Below are 24,120 nucleotides of genomic sequence, written 5' to 3'. Positions count from 1 at the left end.
TGGATTGGACTCTCAGGGTGGGCTGGCCCTCTCTCCTTAGCTGTACACCGCCCGCCTTTGCTCCTTTGAGTCCTCCTCTTCTGTAGTTTCTTTGTTGACCACACATCCTCATTAACCACACAGTCCCCACTAATCACACCCCACACTGATATGTCTTTCTCAGATATGTTAAATACATTCAGTCATTTGTAGTTGGCCTTGCCTTGAGAGCCATGATTCCTCTTCAAGTGGTTTCTCTTCAAGGACATCACTTGGAAGGTGCATGCAACTTAAGCTCCTATGCCACTGGCTAGGGCAGAGGTTCCCAAACCCTCTCAATTCTCTGCGCCTTAGTATCTCAGTCTTTCTTTCATGGCCCCCCAAGGCCAAAAGCAATAACTAGCATTTCAAACAACTTAATATGTATCTATGTCCTAACAACTTAGTAGCTGTTTGAAAAAATAATACATATAAATTAAAATATTATTTTTTCTCTCAATTTTATTCTTAAATAACTACAACTATCTTAAACCTTGCAATCAAACCAGATACCACCACCTTTATGTCTTGTTCCACATTGATTTTCATACTGTTTTTGCTTTTTATTCCAGCAAGTACCAAACCCCCAGCTTTTTAAAGATGCAACACCATCTACAAGAATATAATGCAATTTGATGTTGAAATTGGGAATTACTGGGGCCGGGCGTGGTGGCTCATGCCTGTAATTCCAGCACTTTGGGAGGCCGAGGCGGGTGGATCACCTAAAGTCGGGAGTTCAACACCAGCCTGGCCAACATGGTGAAACCCTGCCCCTACTAAAAATACAAAAATTAGCTGGGTGTGGTGGTGCATGCCTGTAATCCCAGCTACTCAGGAGGCTGAGGCAGGAGAATCGCTTGAACCTGTGAGTCAGAGGTTGCAGTGAGCCGAGATTGCATCACTGCACTCAAGCCTGGGTGACAGCGCGAGACTCTGTCTCAAAAAAAGAAAAAAGAAATTGGGAGTTACCTCTAGCTAGTAGTAGTACATATGGTGTCCAACAGATGTCAACTATCACTGGGTTTCCCTCAAAAATTTAAAATAGTCACAGCGCTCCTATGAGTTTACTGTGGTTCCCTGGGTACCTATGACACAGTTTGGGGATTGCGGGGCTAGAACTTAGTCAAATGGCTCCATGTAACTGCAAGGGGACTGGGAAATAGAATCTATTGAATTTGGTGGTCTCTGCTCTGAATTAAATGTTAATTTTCATATTTTTACTTTCACAGGGATATCTTAAATTGCTATTTATAAATTCTTGAAGGGAAGCTGATTATTGCTTCCTTGTAATAATAATAATTATAATAATGGTCACCATTTTTTGAGCAGTTTTATATAATAAGCACCCTGCTAAGGTGCTTCTCCTTTGTGCTGTCACTTAATTCTCACAATACCTTACCACATAGGTACAAACATTATTCCTATATAATAAAATGATGGGACATCTATATCTATGTATATACCTAGATATATATATATAAATATGAAAGAAACACATTAAGTATCTTGGCCAAAATCATATAGCAACAATGTTGCAAAGCAGATTTGAACCAGGCTGTCTGATTTTAGCGTTAACTCTCTTAACCAGCATGCAATATTACTTTTGACATTTACCGACTACAAAAATGAAGAGCAATATTACATATTTGTGTTGGCATTATTTACTATTCTACCTATGCTGAATAATTAAATCAGTATTACCTTTTACACAGTAACTCTCTTCAAACGATTCAAAAATTGAGTTCTTACAATGCCATGGAGCCAGCATGAATGAGAAGAGAGACTTGCTCAAAATAACTGTGTTAACTTCTCCCAAATTCTAGTCTGAGATAATATAGATAGGAAAAGAGGTGACTGATATTCTTTCACCCAACTTTCCTGCAGAGGCGCGACATGACAGCATTTTGCTAACATCTTGACCACCTGTTTTTGTTACAGGAGGCCGAGGGGAGGACGGCGCCCCCATCATCACGTTCCCAGAGTTTTCGGGGTTCAAACACATCCCAGATGAAGACTTCCTGAATGTCATGACCTACCTGACTAGCATCCCCAGGTGAGCTGAGTACAGTCTCCTGCCGCCTTAGGCACTGGCTTTATTCCACCCTTCCCATGTGGCAGGGCTGGGTTGAGATATAGACTTCCATGAGCACAGTTTACCCTGGTATGCATAATAACCCAGCTGGCTTCTGTCACCCATCAGTCACGAACAAGGAATGTGGACAGGGACTGGAAAACAATGACAAACAATTCTCAGTTTTGACTCTGTTTGCACACCGGAGGGACAGAGTAAACAGTGTCGAGTGGATGGAAAACTGATTGAGCAGCTGTGTTGCCTTTGTTCCTTAGGCTATTACTTTATTTTTATTTTTTATTTTTGAGATGGAGTCTTGCTTTGTTGCCCAGGCTGGAGTGCAGTGGCACGATCTTGGCTCACTACAACCTCCGCCTCCTGGGTTCGAGCAATTTCCAGCTAATCTTTTTTTTTTTTTTTTTTTTTTTTAGCAGAGAGGGGTGTCACCATGTTGGCCAGGCTGGTCTCGAACCCCTGACCTCAAATGATCCCCCTGCCTCGGCCTCCCAAAGTGCTGGGATTACAGGCTTGAGCCACCGTGCCCAGCCGAGGCTATTCTGGCTTCCTGGGTCATGTTGTCTAGGACACAGGACCCTTGTTTAAGGACCTCAAACTGTGTCAGGAGTTATTTATCGCTCCTAAATAAGAAAATTAGGGGCAGATTGTTGTGATTGTCATTGTCAGATGGAGAAACTAAGGCACAGAGCAAGGAAACTACAAGGCCAGGGGAAAAAAACTGTGCTTGTAGCCAAGCCCACGATAGAAATGCTTTCTGGCATCTTCTCCTTCCACCCTCTCCAGCCTGGGCCTCAACTCTTTATGCCGCTTAAATCAGTATGCGCCCAGGTCTTCAAGGGGATGGAGTGTGGGCAGAGTCCACATTGGTTACCACCATTTCACAGACAGGGGCAGAGCGGGGTCCAAATGCTGTCCTTAGGCAGTGCTGTGTCCACCTTTAGCCGAGAAGACTTGGTTGGGAAAGGCCTTCCCTCCATGGGTTTGCATTGCTGATGAGCCCCCACCCCTCCCTTGACTATGGTGTGGTTTAGAATGTACACAGTGACCAGGTGTGTGGTATTTTGCTTGCTTGCCATCTGCCTTTTATGATTTAGAGGTAAACAGCAGCTTTGTGACTGAGAGGCCGCCTGGAGTCTGATACCACTTGTGGAGATTAGGAAGTTGATTGCTTTAACCAAACCTGCTTGAAAAACATGTTTTTTCTTTTACACCTTTTTCTTTAGTTTTTTCTTTTACCCATCTTATTTCTTCAGAGAAAGTTGTGGATTTATTTTGAATGCATTTCTTCAAAGTTAGTACTTAAATATATTTCACTGATTTCCCCCTTTCCTCCTCCCTGCCACGGTCATATGCCATTTATTAATGCAGATATAAGGATGTGGGAAATCCTTTGTTGCTGTGAGGGAAACACACCACACCTGTCTCACGGCTTTGCTCCAGTGTTTCTCTGCGGGACACCTCTGCCTCTCTTTTAGGCCTGATTCTTACTCATTCATCAGCCCTCAACTCTGACCTCATCCCTTTGATGAAACCTTCCCTCACCCCAGTTCTGTTTTCACAGAATCTTTTAAATTTCCACAGAACCCCAGGGTTTACCTTTGCCTATGGAAATTACTTGTCTATGGAAATTATTTCTGCCTCTTCCAGTAGACTGTGAACTTCTTAAGAGTAGGGGCAAATGCTTTGCTTTTCTTCTCTTTCTTTTTCAAAATCTGCAGCCCTAGTCCAGTGCCCAGTGTATGGTTGGTTCTCAGAACTAATGTTGGTAGAGTTTTCAGTTTTGATAATGATTCATTCCAAATGGTATTTGTTGTGGGGTGATGAAGGGGTTAAAATATGCTATTCTGTACTATGCGCCATAAAAAAGAATGAGTTCGTGTCCTTTGCAGGGACATGGATGAAGCTGGAAGCCATCATCCTCAGCAAACAAACACAGGAACAGAAAACCAAACACCGTATGTACTCACTCAGAAGTAGGAGTTGAACAATGAGAACACATGGACACAAGGAGGGGAACATCAGGCACCGGGGCCTGTTGGCAGGTCGGGGGTGAGGGGAGGGAGAATATTAAGACAAATACCTAATGCATGCAGGGCTTAAAACCTAGATGATGGGTTGATAGGTGCTCCAAACCACCACGGCACATGTATACCTATGTAACAAACCTGCACGTTCTGTACACGTATCCCAGAACTTAAAGTAAAATTTAAAAAATGCCATTCTGGCATATTGACTATTTAAGTTAAAAGCACTTGAAAAACAGCAGGTACAAGAAGATCACTTCGACTTTTGTGCTGTTTCTTAAGAGAAGAAGATGGAATTCCTATGTGAAAGACACTCTCTAGGGACTAGAAGGAAAGGTAACTTAGAGAATATTGCACAGGCCTTGTTAGAAACTCTTATTTTTTAAGCTTCCCCACATAATTTGTCACATTTTCACAGTTTACTATTCTTTATTCAATCCAATATATAAGTAACTGACTCTGACTGATTCTTTGGTCTTCATTTCTTTATGAGGGCTGCTGTGCCATGTAAAACACTTATGAATAAATTTCTATGCTTTTCTCATGTTAATCTATGTTTTGTTGATTTAACTCTTGGACCCAGCCAGGACCCTAAAACAATAGAGGTGAAGTTTTTCCATTCCTATAGTGAGAAGGGGGACCCTGACAGAGAGGGGAACCCCAGCTGTTATCAACTTGGGTTTTAAGAAGTTGAACTTGAACTCTGTCTTTGGCCCAGTGGCATTTCAGGACAACATACCGTCAGTTTAGCAACTTCTTCTTCCGTGGGAGCGGCAGGGAAGAGGGTGAACAGGGAGGTAGACAATAGGAGGAGTGTCCCCTGTCCCCATTCTCCTTATATTTGTTTTAAGTTCAATGTCTAATTTTACTTAATCCCCAGGGATACAGTCAAATGCTAAGTTAAATGGAGGATTTTCATCTTGCGTTTGCAGCCTTTTCCAAATCATGCTGAAGACAGCTTAGGGAGTGCCCCTGGACTGTGTGGTGAGAAGCAGGCAGGGTTATCATCCCCTATCTTACAGATGGAGATGAGAAGATCAAACAGGGGCTACTGTTTTGGATTTCCTTGTTCTGCTGTAGGCTCCTTGCACAATTGCTTGTGACCTAGGGAATATTTTCCTTTCCTAGAATGCTGTTTGTCTTTCGGGAAAGAGTGGCTGTCTGGCCAGTTATTCCCCTTTCTTCTTCCGCTTTTGCTCACACTGCTTGCTGCCCCTCCCCTTGTTCCTTTCCACAAAAAATGGAGACAAAGGGTGAGAAGGCCTGAAAGGGCAACTTGACCTGGACCTATGTCTAATTTCCATTTTGGATTTCAAAGAATGTAACCACCCTTGTTCATTTTGTGACTCCTATTTGTCATGATTTGCATCTTTTTATATGTTACATAGTTATCCAGTACCAGAGTCCTTCCCAATTGCAAAATGTTGTATAGACAGGTGGCAGAGGGCTCGTGGATGGAATAAAAAAAGAATTGATATGCTAGAATAGGAAAATGGCAGGATACTTGGGTTTGGGAAGTGTTATCTTTGTGCCTGAAATTAATTAGGATCTCGCGTTGTGAGAGGGTTGGGCAGGTACAGAAAGGCTTCCCACAGTAACTCATTCTTCAGCAGACCTCTGTGAGAGCCCACAGCATGTAGGGTGCTGTGTACCATGCTGTAAAGGACTGAAAAACCTCAAGACAATGTCTGAGACCACAGGAAACTTATCACATGACTCTGTTATCAATATATTTTGTGAAATGTGTAAATAAAGTGTTATAGGAGCTCAGAAGACAGAAAGTCACTTCGACAAGAAAAAAAAGGAAAACTTTAGGAGAAAAGGGCGTTTCAATCCAGACCCCTAAGAGAAGGTTCTTGGATCTTATGTGGGAAAGAAGTCAAGGTGAGTCACAAAATGCAGTGAAACAAGCAAGCTTGTTAGAAACTACTCTGTTACAGAGTAGGGCGCCCTCAGAAAGCAAAAGGAGGAACGCATCGACTTTAAGTTTTTCTTATATTGGGGTCTTGTCTATATAAAGATTAAACTAAGCTGTGCCTATGTGCGGATGAGCAGACAGTGTGACAAAACTTATTATTCTATTGATTTAAAGAAAACTATCCTTGACATTTTAGTGTGTGAGAACATCAAAGCATAACTATAATTTTTTGAAAACATTTGTTGTTATGGTATTGGGACATCTGGACTTTCTGTTGTTGTAGTAGCCTTAGGCTGTTTTCTCAACCATAAACATCTTATGACCATGGGTCATGGTTGGCAAGGAATGTGCCTTGTTAGTCTCAAGACAGAGCTGAACTTAAAACTCTGTCACCTTTGCTGTCCTCGGTTCCTGCCTCCCTAACAAAATGTCCTTGAAGGGATGGTACAGTTTCTACAGATAGATATAGAAGGGAGTATTCCAGAGAGAGAATAGGATAGTGTTGAAGAGCTTTGAACACAGCCCAAACCTGGATTGAAATCCAGATCCTATTGCTCACTAGCTAGGTGGTCTGCGGCAAATGACCTGGCTTATATTTCTTTCTTTCTTTCTTTTTTTTTTTTTGAGATGGAGTTTCCCTCTTGTTGCCCAGACTAGAGTGCAGTGGCACGATCTCAGCTCACTGCAACCTCCGCCTCCCGGGTTGAAGTGATTCTCCTACCTCATCCTCCCAAGTAGCAGGATTACAGACACGTGCCACCACACCCAGCTAATTTTTATATTTTTAGGAGAGACAGAGTTTCACCATGTTGGCCAGGATGGTCTCAATCTCTTGACCTCGTGATCCATCCGCCTCAGCCTCCCAAAGTGCTGGGATTACAGGCATGCGCCACTGCGCCTGGCCAATCTGGCTCCTATTTCTATCTAACGCAGGGTCTCAAGTTTTCAACAGAGCGTCTTTGGGGAATTACAGAGCATCCGGTTTGACCAGAAGAGAGTGAGGCTGTTTTTCAGATGGTATTGAGAAACGAGAGCTGGAAAGAGTTGGAAACAGACTGGGCAAGGCCTTTACCCCCAAGTGAAGGAGTTGAGGCACAGGGAGTAGGAAGAGGCCATTTTCCTGCAAGAGGGTTTGAGGAGGAGAGTGAGGAGCAGATTTATCTGGTGATGGTGTGCAGGATAGATTGGAGGGAGCAGGAAAAGGAGGCAGGGACACCAGTTAGGGGCTTCTACATTAAGACAGGTGCAAAATGAAGAGGGATGATGGCCTGAGAACTGGATAGGAAGGGATGGACAAGAAGACAGGCATTGGGGACTGGTGGAGGTTGGGAAGGAGGAAGAGGGAGAAGCTATGGAAGACGCTTGGTTTTAGGAGCCTTACAATTGTATCCTATTACTCTAAGTCTGGTTGTGTGGAGTTGGAGGTGTGGAATTCAGGCCTCATTTTGGTTTTGATGGTCTCATCATGATTTATTTTAAAACTTTTTCTTATCAAAGCCATGCTAAGATAATGGTTCTCAACCTCAACTGCATTTTAGGATTGCCTAGGGAGATTTTAATTCACGATGTCCAGACCATAATTCAGATGAATTAAATCAGGATTTCTGGGGATGAAACCTGGGTTTCAGTGGTATCTCATCTCCCTGGTGATCCCCATTGCAGCCAGGGGTGAGAGTGCTGTACTAGGAGTGGATAGGGAGAAGCTGTGGTGAGACGGAACAGACATTTGAGGGGCGTGAAGAAGAGAACTTGGAATCAGACTTAGCTTTCAGATAAAGTGAGGTGGTAGTGAATGTGCAGAAGTTGAAAGTCGGAGGGAGGGCTGTTCCCATGTCCTTTACTTTTGCTATCATGGTTCTGTATTTCTTTCCTTAAAAGCAATATATAAAAAGATTCAATTTCTTGAGCTTCTGTGACCCTGGAATTTCTTTGTGAATTATGTATAGTACTGTACATAAGGAACTATTGAATTACAAACCTTCCCACATGAATCTTATGGTATTAAAATAAATAAATACTAAAAAATACACAGAAATCATTACCCCATCACCATTCTGTATCCAAAAACAGCTGAGGGCGAGGTTTAGCCTATCAGGTGCCATCTGCTTTATAAATTGTACTACTAGTGGTTTTCACAGTCCAGCTTATAACAATAGCATAGTAAATCCTAGTGGTCAGTTTCTCAGAATGCAAGACATTATCGTTTAAAACATGTCACCTGTGGCTACAGAGTGGAGCCAAGTGGTCTGAAAAGGCATTAGTAAAATATTCTGAGCCACAGAGATGGAGCTGAACTTGGGTCACCCTCGGTCTCCTAGGCTCCTGCGTAACAAGATGTCCTTGAAGGAAGGTACAGTTAACTACTTTTCCGTCACAGTTGTTGGTCCTGCAATCAATATTTGTATAACTAAGCATGGATATTTATCACTCTGTTTCTCTACTCAGTTTCCTTATTTTAACTTTCAATTCTGGGTGCATTATTAGAATGGATTGGAGAAAGTACTTTTATTAGATGGTGCAAGAGCAGTATTTCATATCAGTGGTTAATTTTGTGATTGTTTCTATTTCTTTTCTTTTCTTTTCTTTTTTTTTGAGACCAAGTCTCACTCTGTCACCCAGGCTGGAGTGCAGCAGCGTGATCTCGGCTCACTGCAACCTCTACCTCCTGGGTTCAAGCAATTCTCCTGCTTCAACCTCCCGAGTAGCTGAGACTACACAGGCAGATGACATCATGCCCGGCTAATTTTTGTATTTTCAGTAGAGACAGGGTTTCACCATGTTGGCCAGGCTGGGGTTGTTTCTATTTCTAAAGGACTTTTCTATAATGAATCTATTGAGGGACCTATTTAAGTTAGAATAATTTTTCTACATTCATTTTCCTCACATACAGTGTGATGAATAGTTTTTGGAGTTAGTTGTGTCCTCTTTTAAGTAAAGTGACCTAAAATGCGGTCTGATATTTGTACTCTAGGAAGGAATAGGAGAAGAACAGTGTTATTTGGCCTGTGAATTGTGATGAGACTTACTCCTTTGTATTGAAAGACTCAGTGGGATTATAACAACTTCTCAGCTTTAGAAACCAGCCTCACCAGAGAAGCGAGTGCAATCGGGGCTTCTTAATATTGTGGAGTGTGAAGGGAGAATAAACCTAGGGACCCCCAAATCATTAAGCCAAAGGGAAGTGAAGCTGGGAGGTGCATCAGGCAAACCTGCCTCTCATTTTATTCCTAAAGAAGATAACTACAAAGATTAAGACTATATACCTCCCTCACAATTTGCCCACAAGGGAGTTCCTTATGGAAAAAAGACGGATGGAACTCAGAGTTATCCCTCTGCCCATGTGAGACAGATGCCTATCTGATTGCTTCCTCTGCCCTCCTGTTTCATGAAGCCAAACTGAGGCCTAAGTGACTATTCCTTTATCCTCTTCTCACATGTAAATTGTGTACGGCATATAAGGCTAATCAGAGGCTGGGTGTGGTGGCTCACACCTGTAATCCCAGCACTTTGGGAGGCTGAGGTGGGCAAAACACTTGAGGTCAGGAGTTCAAGACCAGCCTGGCCAACAGGGTAAAACCCCATCTCTACTAAAAAAAAAAAAAAAAAAAAAACAAAAATTAGCCAGGTGTGGTGGCACGGCGCCTGTAATCCCAGCTACTTGGGAGGCTGATGCAGGAGAATTGCTTGGACCCAGGAGGTGGAGGTTGCAGTGAGCTACTGCACTACAGCCTGGGAGACACAGTGAGATTCTGTCTCAAAAAAAAAAAAAAAAAAAAAAAGACTGGGCGCGATGGCTCACGCCTGTAATCCCAGCACTTTGGGAGGCCAAGGCGGGCAGATCACGAAGTCAGGAGATCGAGACCATCCTGGCTAACACGGTGAAACCCCGTCTCTACTGAAAATACAAAAAATTAGCCAGGCGTGGTGGCAGGCGCCTGTAGTCCCAGCTACTCGGGAGGCTGAGGCAGGAGAATGGTGTGAACCTGGGAGGTGGAGCTTGCAGTGAGCTGAGATTGCGCCACTGCACTCCAGCCTGGGTGACAGAGTGAGACTCTGTCTCAAAACAAAACAAAACAAAACAAGGCTTATCAGAGACTCAAAAGAATGCAACCTTTTGTGTCTTATCTACCTATGAACTGGAAGCCCCCCTCACCCGTCGAGTTGTCCTGCCTTTCCGGAATGACTAATGGACATCTGACATGTATAGATTGATGTCTCACATCTCCTTAAAATGTATAAAAGCAAGCTGTGCCTCGAGCACCCTGGGCACGTGTTGTCAGGACCTCCTGAGGCTGTGTCAGGACCTCCTGAGGCTGTGTCAGGAGTGCGACCTTACCCTTGGCTAAGTAAACTTTCTAACTTGATTGAGACCTGTCTCAGATACTTTTGGGTTCACAGAAGGCAGTGGAAAATACTGTTTTTCAAGTGTCTAAACAACATTAACGAGCAAAAGTGCTGCTTTGATGGAGTAGCTGGAGTGAGGTACGGTTTTCACTGGACTGGCTGTGGAACTGTGTCCCAAAGGGTCAGGGAGATGAATTCATTCATCTGACTCGTCAGGATAGGAATCCAGAGTGTACAGTCATGTGGGTGACTGTGTTGCCCAAGGAGGGTAGATTTGCTTCAGAGCCCCCAGGGAGGTTACCGGAGAGGCTAGATTTTGGGCACTCAACTGAGGCCTGAAATTAGGCACTCCATGGGTTTATTAGGAATAAATGGTGGCACTGGCAAGTATGTCTTACATGTCACGGAAATTTAAGTAAACTGTACTAAAGGGCAGGAAACAAAGTTAATATGCCAGGTTCTTGTCCTTCTCTATTTAAAAACTAAGGGTCTGATGGTACTTCTTCCCAGTAGAATGACCTCATGTGTGTATAATGGCTTTTCTTTGTTCATTTGCCTGGGTGATTGTTTCAGAATACCTCTATGCTGTCATGCCTTTGTGTCCTCTATTCTGTTCTGTTCAGATAGAAACCCACTTTCCATCTTTCGACATTTCGATTTAGATTGCTTCAGAAATTCAAAACACAACTTTTGCTTGAATTTGTGAGTACTAATGATTGTGAATATCTGGAATTTGGTCTTAGTGGAATTATTGATGCAGGATTTTTCTTCTTGGTCACTTGGCAAGCTGGAGGCCCCGGGCCAGCGATGCCCCACCTGGGCCTTACTCGGCCACACTACTGAGCCCTAGCTCACCTGTGTTATAGCTTGTATCCGCATCTGCTGGTTCCACAGGGCAGAAGAACAGTTAGGAAAGGGTAGGTATACGTAAAATAGGTGAGGGGTGGGGGTCCATCACAGGAAAGCTTGACAAATGGGAAGACAAGTTCTCAATCGGGTCTGAGGATTTAACCTGTAGCTTGGCTTTTGGGCTTTAAACGATCTTCAGCTTGGAGGTGGGGTTTCACCAGGGACCTGACCGTATCTGCCTGGCCATTTGGCTGCCTCCTGCCACTCATTATCAATTATAAAGATGATAGCCACCTACCATAACAAGCAGCCTCCTCTCCTATTTATTATGTGATATGGGTTGTTATAGTGAAGGGGTGGTCTGAGGAATTGAGATGAAGTTCGAGAATTTAGCGGGTGAGGGATTAGCTATAAAATTTGTGAATGTTGCCTTTTTAAAATCAAACTTTGGGTGTAGAGTAGACAACTGTTTGCCACACCCTCTAACATTCATTATGCGATCAAGAAAGTTTTCCAAGACTGTGAGCCAAAGAGGGCTTGACTTTTTACTATTTATTTACTATTGTCAACTAAAGAATGAGGAGGTTCGTAAATTTGGAAAGGAGAACTTTATTTCTCATAAAGAGTTCCAGTCTACAGGGTGACCATTCTGATAGGCTGGGAAGCATAGTCTCCTGCCAGAAGCTGGAAATGGACTCTTCAAGAGAGGGGCCAGAGGGAACAGGAATTTATGCTGAGCAGGGTGGCCAAATGTACATGTTCAATAAGCTATAGGAAGAGTCTGAATATTTATACAAGGAAAAATGTGCACACACACAATTGAGCTTCTTGCCCCTTCATGGGTCCCATGTACAAAAAAATGGCAGCATTAGCATGATCTGAGAGTGGAATTTTTGGCCCTCTGATGTCAAAAAGGGAAGCAGAAGACACGCAAACCCTTACTGCACATTCTCCATAGACTGACCAGAACCACTCTGTGATCAGTGACCTCTTATCAGGCAAAAAAGGAGAAGCAGTGTTGGGTGGTTGGTTAATATCAGTGGTAGAGTCTTTGGAAAGGGCTAGTTTCTGTGAAAGCCTTAGGGAAGAAAGCCTAATTGTGGTTAGCGAGGCAGGTGGGTAATGAGGCATGTAAGACTCTCCATTCCATCATGGCCTGGAACTCAGTTTTCAAGGTTATTCTGAGATTCCCTTGGTTAAGAGATGGTCCATTTGGTCAATTGGGGGACTTAGAATTTTATTTTCAGCTTACACTATTTATTAAGTGACTTTTTGCTATTTATTATTTACTATTCTATTGTGTCAGGAATATGGGGAAGGATTCTAGTACCATTGCCAGAATTAGTCCACCCACTTTTAAAGGAGTCTAGGCATTTGCATAAATACCTTTCTGATTGAATAATCTTTATGAATTCCATGGGTTCATAAAGATTATCATCCTCATGGAGATGATAAACGTGGCGTCAAATTTAGTAATGATGTACATTCAATATTATCAATCAGAATAGTCCAGGTTAGAGGTCAGCAAACTTCTTCCGTAAAGAACCAGAGAGGGAAATATTTTTGGCTTTTGTTTTGTTTTGTTTTGTTTGCTCTGTTGCCCAGGCTGGAGTGCAGTGGCACAATCTCAGCTCACTGTAACCTCCACCTCCTGGGTTCAAGCAATTCTGCCTCAGCCTCCTGAGTAGCTGGGATTACAGGCACATGGACCAAGCCTGGCTAATTTTTGTATTTTTAGTAGAGACAGGGTTTCACCATGTTGGCCAGGCTGGTCTTGAACTCATGACCTCAAGTGATTTGCCCCTCCTCAGCCTCCCAAAGTGCTGGGATTACAGGCATAAGCCACTGCACTGGGCCTATTTTAGGCTTTTTGAACCATAGTGTCGCTACCTCAAATACTGAACTCAACTGTTGTAGCTCAAAAGCAACCATAGACAATACTTTAATGACTATGGCTGTGTTCCAATTAAACTTTATTTACAAAGACGAGAGTGGGGTGGATTTGGCAGACAGATGGTAGTTTGTTGGCCAGTGGTCTAGATTTGTGGTTCTCATACATTAGGACACAATAGAATCACTTGGAGGACTTTTTAAGACACAAATTGCTGGTCCCAACCTGAGATTTCTCATTCAGTAAGTCTAGGGGTAGGGTCAAATAATTTGCATTTCAAACAAGTTCCCAAGAGATGCTGATGCTGCTGGTCTGGGGAACACACTTTGTGAACTGCTGGTCTAGTCCAAGCTCATTTACAGAGGTGGACACTAAGACCATGAACAAAGGAGTTGGGTAAACTCACAAGCTGGTAAAGGAAAAACTTAGGGCTTGATTAGGATTTAGATTTTCTGGCCCCTGGCTCAGTGCTGTTCCACCATGTCATGCAGTTTTCAAATGATATAATGGTGGTTAGCTCCATGATACTAACTTGCATATTTATGTCTGTATTTCTTGATTCATCAACTTTAGACAATATCTTGTGTTTCTTTACTGTGAAAAATGAGTTTTGCATATTATGATGCTTTCTCTCTCCTCATTCCCTCTCATTCTCTAATTTTTGTTAGTTACATTGTTATTTTTAGATCACATACCAGTGATCTAGATTGAAACAACATACTTAACTTCTTTTTGGTGATCCAGCTAACTTAGATAGTATCTGTTGATTTTCTACCACGTGTTTCCATCTTTCTTTATGCTCGTCCTTCATGTTCTTCTAACTATTATATACTGTTGCTAAGATTTAGAGTGTATTTACATTTATTCTACAAGTCGATTTTTTTTTCTCTGACTATAGGTTGATTTTAAATAATAGAAATCAGTAGGCCGGGCACAGTGGCTCACGCCTGTAATCCCTGCACTTTGGAGGCTGAGGTGGGTGAATCACTTGAGGTCAGGAGCTCGAGACCAGCCTGGCCAACATGGTCAAATTTGTTTTGTTTTATTTTGTTTGCTCTGTCGCCCAGACTGGAGTGCAGTAGCACAATCTCGGCTCACTGCAACCTCTGCTTCCTGGGTTCAAGCAAGTCTCTTGCCTCAGCCTCCTCAGTAGGTGGGATTACAGGCACGTGGACCAAGCCTGGCTAATTTTTATATTTTTAGTAGAGATGGGGTTTCACCATGTTGGCCAGGCTGGTCTTGAACTCCTGACCTCGAGTGATTTGCCTGCCTCGGCCTCCCAAAGTGCTGGGATTACAGGCGTAAGCCACTGCACCGGGCCTATTTTAGGCTGGCCAAATCCCGTCTCTGCTAAAAATACAAAAAAAGTAGCCAGGTGTGGTGGTGGGCACCTGTAATCCCCAGCTACTTGGGAGGCTGAGGCAGGAGAATCGCTTGAACCCAGGAGGCAGAGGTTGCAGTGAACCAAGACTGTGCCACTGCACTCCAGCCTGGGCAACAAGAAAGAAACTCCATCTCAAAAAAAAAAAAAAAAAAAAGAAAAGAAATAAGTAAAATGCATTTATATGCATTCTGTGATATACATTATATATACATAATAGATTGGACCTCTCTCAAGGGACAGATGTAATCCTATGTCATTAAACCTGTATCACTGAAAGGAGGAAGCACAAATGGTAAAGTAAAATGGGTTGTCTTTCCTTATACCCCATCAGCTACTCAAAATCATTCCGTAATTTAATTTATTTCAGATTCAGACAATGACTTTTTTATGTGCATTTTCACCTGGCATTTCTAATTGCCCTTCTTTTTTCCCTATTTTATAGAAGTGGCGTATATCTTTATTGCATTATTAATATCTTGCAGATTCTTTATTATAGAGTGTGTAATGCATACACTTACTTCTTGAAGATATTCTTTTGAGGCCCTCTGGTCTGCTCTTATAATTCAGGGTTGTTGCTGTCTAGATCTACTGCAAGCTGTCAACCTGGGAGTGTTTTACATTGTGTCTCTGGGAAAGTGCCCTCTGTTTTGAATTTCATTTTCATTGAAACACTTAAAAAATTATTTTATCTTCCAAAAGCATGTATGGTAAATAATTTTTTTTTTTCGAGATGGAGTCTTGCTCTGTTGCCCAGGCTGCAGTGGTGCAATCTCAGCTCACTGCAGCCTCTGCCCACCGGGTTCTGGCGATTCTCCTGCCTCAGCCTCTCGCGTAGCTGGGATTACTGGCACACGCCACCATGCCTAGCTAAGTTTTGTATTTTAAGTAGGGACAGATTTTCGCCATGTTGGCCAGGCTGGTCTGGAACTTCTGACCTCAGGTGATCTGCCCGCCTCGGCCTCCCAAAGTGCTGGGATTACAGATGTGAGCCACAGCGCCCGGCCGGTAAATAAATCTTAACAGTACCTTGAACATTTGAAAATGACTATATTTGTCCTCGTATTTGATTAGTAGTTTGGCTGGGAATGGAGTTTTTAATGTAAATAACATTGACCCATTGGTTTGTAGCATCCAGTGTTACTGATAACAATGCTAATCCTTCGCACAAAGATCAATCTCATTTCTTTGTAGGTAAACTGTTTATTTTGTTGTAGGTTTGAAATTTCAAACCTTTTTCCTTCTCTCCTGGGCCTTCAAACCTGAGTAAAGTCTTTCTTAGACTTAGAATTCTTTTCACTATTGTTTCTTTGAGTATTTCTCCCCTCCAACTCTATTTTCTGTTTCTGTTTCTATTTTTCATCTCTTTATCAGTTTACTTTTTACTTATATATATATGTATGTACTGAAATGTCTATTCATGTTTTTGCATTCTTCTTCTATTGAGTTTTTGATTTTTATTTTTCTCTCAATTTTTAAGAATTATTTATGTAATTGGTATATTAGCCCTTTATCTGTGATGTATATTGCAAACATTTTTCTCTCACTTCTTAATTTGTCCTTTGTCTTTGCTTAGGATGCTTTTTTCCATGCGGAATTTTTATGTCATCAAATATATTGATTTTTCTTTTATTGTATCTAAATTTTGAGTCATTGTTAGAAAGTGTTCCTAAATCTACGTTATAGAGCAATTCATCCAGGCTTTCCTGTAATATAGTATGCTTTCTGTTTTTACTGTCAGCTCTGATGAGATTGTTTGTGGTTGGTATGAAGTATAGATCCAAGTTTATCTTTCTTGAAATGTCTATTCAGTTACCTGAACACTATTAATTTTAAAAGTCCATCTTTGCCTCAGTGACTTGAGAATTAATTGGTGTGTCTGCCTATTCATAAATGAGCAATAAACTTTTAATTATAGAGGATTTAAGTTGTTTAATATCTAGTGAGATTAATCACTTCTCCCCATCCCTTAAGCTTTGCCTTCTTTTCCAATGTTTTCCTAACTGTTCTTTCCTGTTTTCTGTCTATTTCTCTAATTTCATAAGAAGGAAAAGAAAAGCTTGTTGGTCTTGTCATTGGGACTGTGTTATATTTACAAATCAATGTAGGTAAAAGTGAAATTTTTCTTGTGTTAAAATCATCCTATCAAAAAGAAGTGTCTTTCTGTTTGTTCAAGTCTACTTTTGTGTCTTTCAGGAATGTTTACATTTTTTTTTTCTGGTATAGATTTGTAATTTTATTAAGTTTTTGATCTCTTGTTGCTATTGTAAATGGGATCTATCTACCATTATATCCTTTAACTAATAATTTTACTTTTTGTACTGTCTTTATTAAGTTTAGATATCAATGTTACGCTTGCTTTATACATAGTATTTTAAAGTCTTCTTTCATTTTTTAAAGCTCTGGAACAATTTTGTGACATTGAGACTACATGTATATAGTCATTGATTTTGTAGAATTCCCCTGTGAAACCATCTGGGCCTTGATAACTTTTTCTTTCAGCTAAATTGGTCCTGTTTAAGTTTTATATTTCTGATAAGGTTAACTTAAGTAACATATATTTTTCTAGGAAATTGCTTATTTATATCCAGGTTTTCAAATTTTTTTGCATAGGGGTGTGCAAGGTTGTTTCTTAGGGATTTTTAATGTTTTGTTTCAGTTTCTTTTGCCATTTCTCATTTTGTGTACCTGTGCTTTCCCCTTCCTCCCCTCCTCTTTTTTCTCCTTAAGTTAGCTAGTGACTGATTTATTTTGCTAATTTTAAAAGTGGGACTTTGATTTACTAATTAGATCTATTGTTTTTTCCATTCTCTACCTTATTCATTTCTGCCTTTATCTTTAATATTGCCTTTCTGTTCTTCCTTTTGGTTTGCTTCATTTTCTTTCATTTTTTGAGTTGATAATTTACTTTGATTCTTTTATCTTGATGATATAAATGTTTAAGGCTATGAATTGTCTCCATTTACTGCTTTAAACAAACCCATACATTCTGATATGTAGTGTTTTGTCATTATATTTTAGAAATTCTGAAATTTTACTTTACATTTTCCCTTCACCAAAGAGTTATTAATAGTAAAGTTTTAAAATTTTCAAGTGTTTTCTTTGTTGACTTACATCGTGATCAATTTCTGTGGATGTTCCATGTGTACTTTAGAAGATGGTGAGTCCTCTATTATCAGGATGTAAAGCTTAAGACATAGTCATTATATTTCCCTTATTGATTATGTCATGTAGGTCTTTTATAACTTTATTGTTATGTTGTCTATTTGCTCTATCTTGTACTGAAAGCAGTGTATTAAAATCTCCTGTTTAAAGTATATTTCTCTCTACCTGCTTTTGAGACAGGGTCTCGCCCTGTCACCCAGGCTGGAGTGCAGTGGTGTGATCATGGCTCTCTACAGCCTTGACCTTCCTGAGCTCAAGCGATTCTCTCACTTCAGCCTCCCAAGTAGCTGGGTCTGCAGACATGCACCACCATGCCTGGATAATTATTTATATTTTTGTAGAGATGGGGTCTCCCTGTGTTGCCCACACTGGTCTCAAACTCCTGTGCTGAGGAATACTCCTTTCTCAGCCTCCCAAAGAATGGGGATTACAGGCTCAAGTCATCGCGCCCAGCTCACTTCCTTTATAGGAATTGGTTTACTTCATAGGAATTTGATATAGTAGGGAAATTAATAACTTTGCTCTGGGTCTTCCTCTTATAGACTTTGTATACTGATAATCCCTGACTTACGATGGTTCAACCTGTGATTTTTTTAACTTTATGATGGTACCCATACAACCATTCTGTTTTCCACTGTCAGTACAGTATTTAATAAATTACATGAGATATTCAATACTTTCTTATAAAATAAGCTTTTGTGTTAGATGATTTTGCTCAACTGTAGGCTAATGTAAGTGTTCTTAACACATTTAAGGTAGGCTAGGGTAAGTTATAATGTTCAGTAGGTTAGGTGTATTAAATGCATCTTTGACTTAGGATATTTTCAACTTAAGATGGTTTTGTCAAGATGTAACCCATTGTAAGTCAAGGAGCATCTGTAGTTGGTTCTTTCTTTGTGAGTTAAATTGAAAATATTTTTCTTAGAAAAAGTGAATTAAGTCCATTCATATATATTGATAGGAATGATTTGTTGGGTGTCAATTTTGTCATCATTTTATAACTGCTAGGTGGATTATATCTATATATATATATAGATTTTTTTTTTTTTTTTTTTTTTGAGACGGAGTCTTGCTCTGTAGCCCGGGCTGGAGTGCAGTGGCCAGATCTCAGCTCACTGCAAGCTCCGCCTCCCGGGTTTATGCCATTCTCCTGCCTCAGCCTCCGGAGTAGCTGGGACTACAGGCGCCCGCCACCTCGCCTGGCTAGTTTTTTGTATTTTTAGTAGAGACGGGGTTTCACCGTGTTAGCCAGGATGGTCTCGATCTCCTGACCTCGTGATCCGCCCGTCTCGGCCTCCCAAAGTGCTGGGATTACAGGCTTGAGCCACCGCGCCCGGCGCTAGGTGGATTATATTTACTATATTTTTATATACATATTTTCTTTGCTCTTCTTTATTTTTAACTTCTTTTGGTATTTAAGAAGATTTGGAATTTTGTTCTTGTATTTATACCTTTTAAAAATGTTCTTAGTCTCTATTTTTAAAGGTAATCTTTTGCTGTCTAGTTTGTCAGTTTTTAATAATATTCTCTGACTCCCACCTATTGCCTGTACAAGAATCAATGAGCTTATTCTTTTCTCTTCTCCCCTCTTTTCTTCTTCCATTTTTAAACTTGCATTACTTGTATATGTTTTTATTCTACTATGTCTGATATTAGACCTACCATTAAATATATTAAATATATCCTTTTGCTGAAGCTCCCCCAAGTTATCTTTTGATTGGATGAAGACCAACCTTTACTAGATTCTTCAAGACGGGCTTATAGCTACAAAATTCCCTGAGTTTTTGCATGTTTATAACTGTTTTTCTATTGCCTCAATAGTTGAAGGCCAGCTTGTCTTGATATAAAATTCTTGTTTCACACTTTTTGCTCATGAGTTGTCCTAGAATGCTATTACATTCTTGCCATGAATTGTATGTTGCTTTGAGAAGTATGATGTCTTCCTGTTTCTCTTATCCCGATAAATCATTTCATTTTTTCCCTGAAGGTGTTGAGAATTTTTATTTTATCTTTAAAGCCAAACAGTTTACTAAGATATGTCTTACAGTTTATTGTTTCAGGTAGATTTTTCCAGGTGCCTGCTGGGCCCTTTTAGGTATATGTAGATTCAAGTTTTTTGTGTTTTTTGAAAGTTTCTTGGATTATATTACTTATATTTGAAATATTATTTCTGTTGTTTTTAGTTTTTAGAGACTCCAATTATAAGCACATTGGTTCTTTTCTGTCAGGCTTCTATTTCATCCACTTTCTTTCTGACTTTTTTCATTTAAAATTTTGTTTTTTTCATTTTCATTCATTCTTGTTTGTTTTCTCAATGTTATTCACTGCCTTTTATTAAAGTTTTTGTTCAAATATGATATCCCTTAGGTTTCTTGTAATTTAGACTGCTTTTCTCATATGAGGTTGTCTTTTCCTTTTATTTTTCTGTCTTCATTAACTCTGATTTCACTTCTTCTCTTTTTATATATTAAGAAGTTTACTTCTGTTCTTGTTTTTTGAGTTTCTTATTTAAAGTGCCACCCACTCCCTCTGTCTCCAGATGTTTGTTTGAAGATATGTAATTCAATTTGGAAAGCTATATTTTTTTCTGCTTAATGACTATATTTTTGGGAGCAATTTTCATTATCTAAAAAGTTTATTTAAAGATATACTTTATTTTATAACAGTTTTCAGCAAAATTGAATGGAAAGTACAGAGAGTCCCTATATACCCCTGTTCCACACACATGCACAATCTTGGCCATTAATGTTCCCCACCAGAGTAGTACATTTGTCACAGTTGAAGAAGCTGCACTGATACATCATTGTTACCTGAAGTCCATCGTTTACATATGGTTCACTCTGGGTACAATACATGCCATGAGTTTTGACAAATGTGTAATGACATGTGTCTACTATAATTGTAGTAATATACAAAATAGTTTCACTGCCCTGAAAACCCTCTGTGCTCCACCTATTCATCTTCCGTGTCCCAGTCCCTAGCAGTCACTGATCCTTTTACTGTTTCCATAGTTTTGCCTCTTCCAGAATGTTATACAGTTGGACTTATACAATATGTAGGCTTTTCAGATTGGCATCTTTCAGCAGACTTTCACAAGTCTTCTCATGGCTTAAAGCTCATTTCTTTTTAGTCCTAAATAATATTCCAGTGTCTGGGTATGCCACAGTTTATTTTTCCATTCACCTGCATCATGGTTATTTTCAGGTTTTGGCGATTATGAATAAAGCTTCTATAAACATCTGTGTGCAGGTTTTTGTGTAGATGTGCATCTCTGGCTCATTTGGGTAGATACTAAAGAGCAGAATTAATGGATCTTATGGTAAGAGTATGCATAGTTTTGTAAGAAACTGCCCAACTGTCTTCTAAAGTGGCTGTGCCATTTTGCATTCCCACCAGCAGTGAATGGGAGTTCCTGTTGCTCTTTGCCAGCATTTAGTGTTGTCAATGTTTAGGATTTTGATCTTTCTAATATATATGATAGTATCTCATTATTGTTTTAATTTGTAATTCCCCAAAGACATATGATGTTGAACACCTTTTCATATGTTTATTTGTCATCTGTAAATATTCTTTAGTGAGGTGTCTGTTCAGGTCTTTTGCTCATTTTTAAATTGGGTTGTTCATTTTCTTATTGTTGAGTTTCAACAGTTCTTTGGATATTTTAGGTAACATTTCTTTATAAGATATAAAGATATAAAGAAATGTGTCTTATCTTCTCATTCTATTGAAAGTAAACATTTTTATTCTTATTTTCTCTTTTTCCTCCTTATAGTAGTCTTATGTAGATAACTACTGCTTGCATCTTCCATTTAATTGACAGCTTTGGTGGTTTGGGGTGGTTTACAAGATTTCTAGTTCAAGAACATCATCTTCTGTTAGTATATCTAAATGTAGTTTCTTTGATAGATGGCCTTAAAACCTTTTTTTTTCGAGATTAAGGAAAGGGATTTGTATCCTTGTCTTTTTTTTTTTTTTTTTTAAATCTTGTAAGATGCTAAATTTTACCTGTTCTTTTTGCCTTTACCACACAGCCACTGTCTTGCCTTTCTTTTCATTTTCTCTCCCAGAAGCTGTGCCTTTCCAAGACTGCCTCTTTGATTCCTTCTCTTGTCAGTGCCCTGATGCTCCGGAACTCTTTTTCAGTACAGATTATCTCTTCTCCAAAGTTCTTGAGACAAGAGGCTGGGTGTGGTGGCTCATGCCTGTAATCCCAGCACTTTGTGAGGTTGAGGCGGGTGGATCACGAGGTCAGGAGTTCGAGATCAGCCTGGCCAAGGTGGTGAAAGCCCATCTCTACTAAAAATACGAAAATTAACCGGGCATGGTGGCGTGTGCCTGTAGTCCCAGCTGCTCAGGAGGCTGAGGCAGGAGAATTACTTGAACCCAGGAAGTGGAGGTTGCTGTGAGCTGAGATTGTGCCACTGCACTCTAGCCTGGGTGATAGAGCAAGACTCCATCTCAAAAAAAAATTTCTTGAGACAAGAAGTATTTCAGATGTTTTCAGATTTTGGAATATTTGTGTATACCTAATGAGATATCTTGGGATGCAACCCAAGTCTAAGCACAAAATTGACTTATATTTCACATACACATATCCTGAAGGTAATTTTATGCAATATTTTAAATAATTTTGTGCATGAAACAGTTCGTATGCATTGATCCATCAGAAAGCAAAGATGTCACTCTCTCAGCCACCCATGTGGACAGTCTGTGGTGGTTTGGCATCACTGTTATCCTTGAATCTGAACTTTCATGCTACTGATAAACAACTATTATCTTATACTTATTCACACTTAAGTATTTAATAGTAAATAATAAGACATACCATTATTATAGCAAAAACAAATAATGTGTTCAGGGTAACTGTATTTGTCCATTCTCACACTGCTATGAAGCACTACCTGAGACTGGTTAATTTATGAAGAAAGGAAGTTTAATTGACTCACATTTCCACAGGTTGTACAGGAAGCATGGCTGGGAGGCCTCAGGAAACTTACAATCATGGTGGAAGGTGAAGGGGAAGTAAGCATGTCTTACCATGGTGGCCGGAGAGAGACAGAGTGATAGGGGAAGTGCCACACACTTTTAAACCATCAGATCTCATGAGAACTCACTGACTATCATGAGAACAGCAAGGGGGAAATCTGCCCCCATGATCTAATCACCTCCTACCAGATTCCTCCCTCCACATTGGGGATTACAATTCAACGTGAGATTTAGGTGGGAACACAGAGCCAAACCATATCAGTAACTAAGCAGTACAGTAGCATTACCAGCATTCTTGCATCTGCTGTTAAACAACAGCAACAAGGACAAACAACAGCAGGCTTTCAGTTTCCACCTACAATGCCATGTGTTGATTAAAAGGTTATTGTACATTATGTGTTTTCTTTCTTTCTCTTTCTCTCTCTCTCTTTCTTTCTTTATTTCCTTTCTTTCTCTCTCTCTCTCTCTCCCTTCCCTTCCCTCCTTCTTTTTCTCCTTCTTATTCTCTCCCTTCCTTCCTTCTTTCTTTCCTCCCTTCCCTCCCTTCCTTCCTTCCTTCCTTTTTCTTTCTCTCGCTCTCTCTCTCCCCTTCCTTTCCCTCCCCTCCCCTCCCTTCCCTTCCCCTCCCCTCCCTTCCCTTCCCCTCCCTTCCCCTCCCTTCCCCTCCCTTCCCCTCCCCTCCCCTCCCTTCCCTTCCCCTCCCCTCCCCTCCCCTCCCTTCCCCTGCCTTCCCCTCCCTTCCCCTCCCCTCCCCTCCCCTCCCTTCCCCTCCCTTCCCCTCCCTTCCCCTCCCCTCCCCTCCCCTCCCTTCCCCTCCCTTCCCCTCCCTTCCCCTCCCTTCCCCTCCCTTCTCCTCCCCTCACCTTGCCTTCCTTCTGATGGAATTTCACTCTTCTTGCCCAGGCTGGAGTGCAATGGTGCTATGTCAGCTCACTGCAACCTCTGCCTCCCAGATTCAAGAGATTCTCCTGTCTCAACCTCATGAGTAGCTGGGATTACAGGCATGCACCAACACACCCAGTTAATTTTCTATTTTTAGTAGAGACGAGGTTTCACTGTGTTGGCCAGGCTGGTCTCAAACTCCTGACCTCAGGTGATCTACCCACCTCAGCCTCCCAAAGTGCTGGGATTATAGGAGTGAGCCACCACGCCTGGCCTAGTACACTATATGTTATTTTTCTAGGTGAGAAGAAACATCAGAAGTAGTTGAAGAAACAGGAAGAAGTGGGTCCTCTAGGGATGAGGAGGAGGAGGCATTCTGGCTTATTTATTTATTTATTTATTTATTTATTTATTTATTTTTTGAGACAGCTTCTCATTCTATCACCCAGGCTGGAGTGCAGTGGCATGCATGATCATAGCTAACTGCAGCCTTGAACTCCTGGGCTCAAGCAATCCTCCTATTTCAGCCTCCCAAGTAGCTAGGACTACAGGCCTGTAGGGGCTGTCTTATCA

General features: G+C 40.8%; 1 protein-coding gene across 9 annotated transcripts in view; it reads left to right on the top strand.

The window, feature by feature from the left end:
* The window catches only part of MCF2L2 (MCF.2 cell line derived transforming sequence-like 2), a 254,021-nt gene that overhangs the window by 48,651 nt on the left and 181,250 nt on the right, over window positions 1-24,120 (top strand). For all 9 annotated transcript variants that reach the window (XR_012430895.1, XR_012430896.1, XR_012430897.1 and 6 more), the window contains exon 3: window positions 1,957-2,071. Coding sequence is in view for 6 of the 9 variants with exons in the window: in XM_065540255.2 (XP_065396327.1) it covers window positions 1,957-2,071 (115 nt within the window). In the remaining 3 variants the exon portion in view is untranslated. The remainder of the gene's footprint in view (window positions 1-1,956; window positions 2,072-24,120) is intronic.

The sequence above is a fragment of the Macaca fascicularis genome, chromosome 2 (genome assembly GCF_037993035.2).
Source record: "Macaca fascicularis isolate 582-1 chromosome 2, T2T-MFA8v1.1".
Lineage (NCBI taxonomy): Eukaryota > Metazoa > Chordata > Mammalia > Primates > Cercopithecidae > Macaca > Macaca fascicularis.
This window is presented reverse-complemented; position numbering and strand designations above follow the sequence as displayed.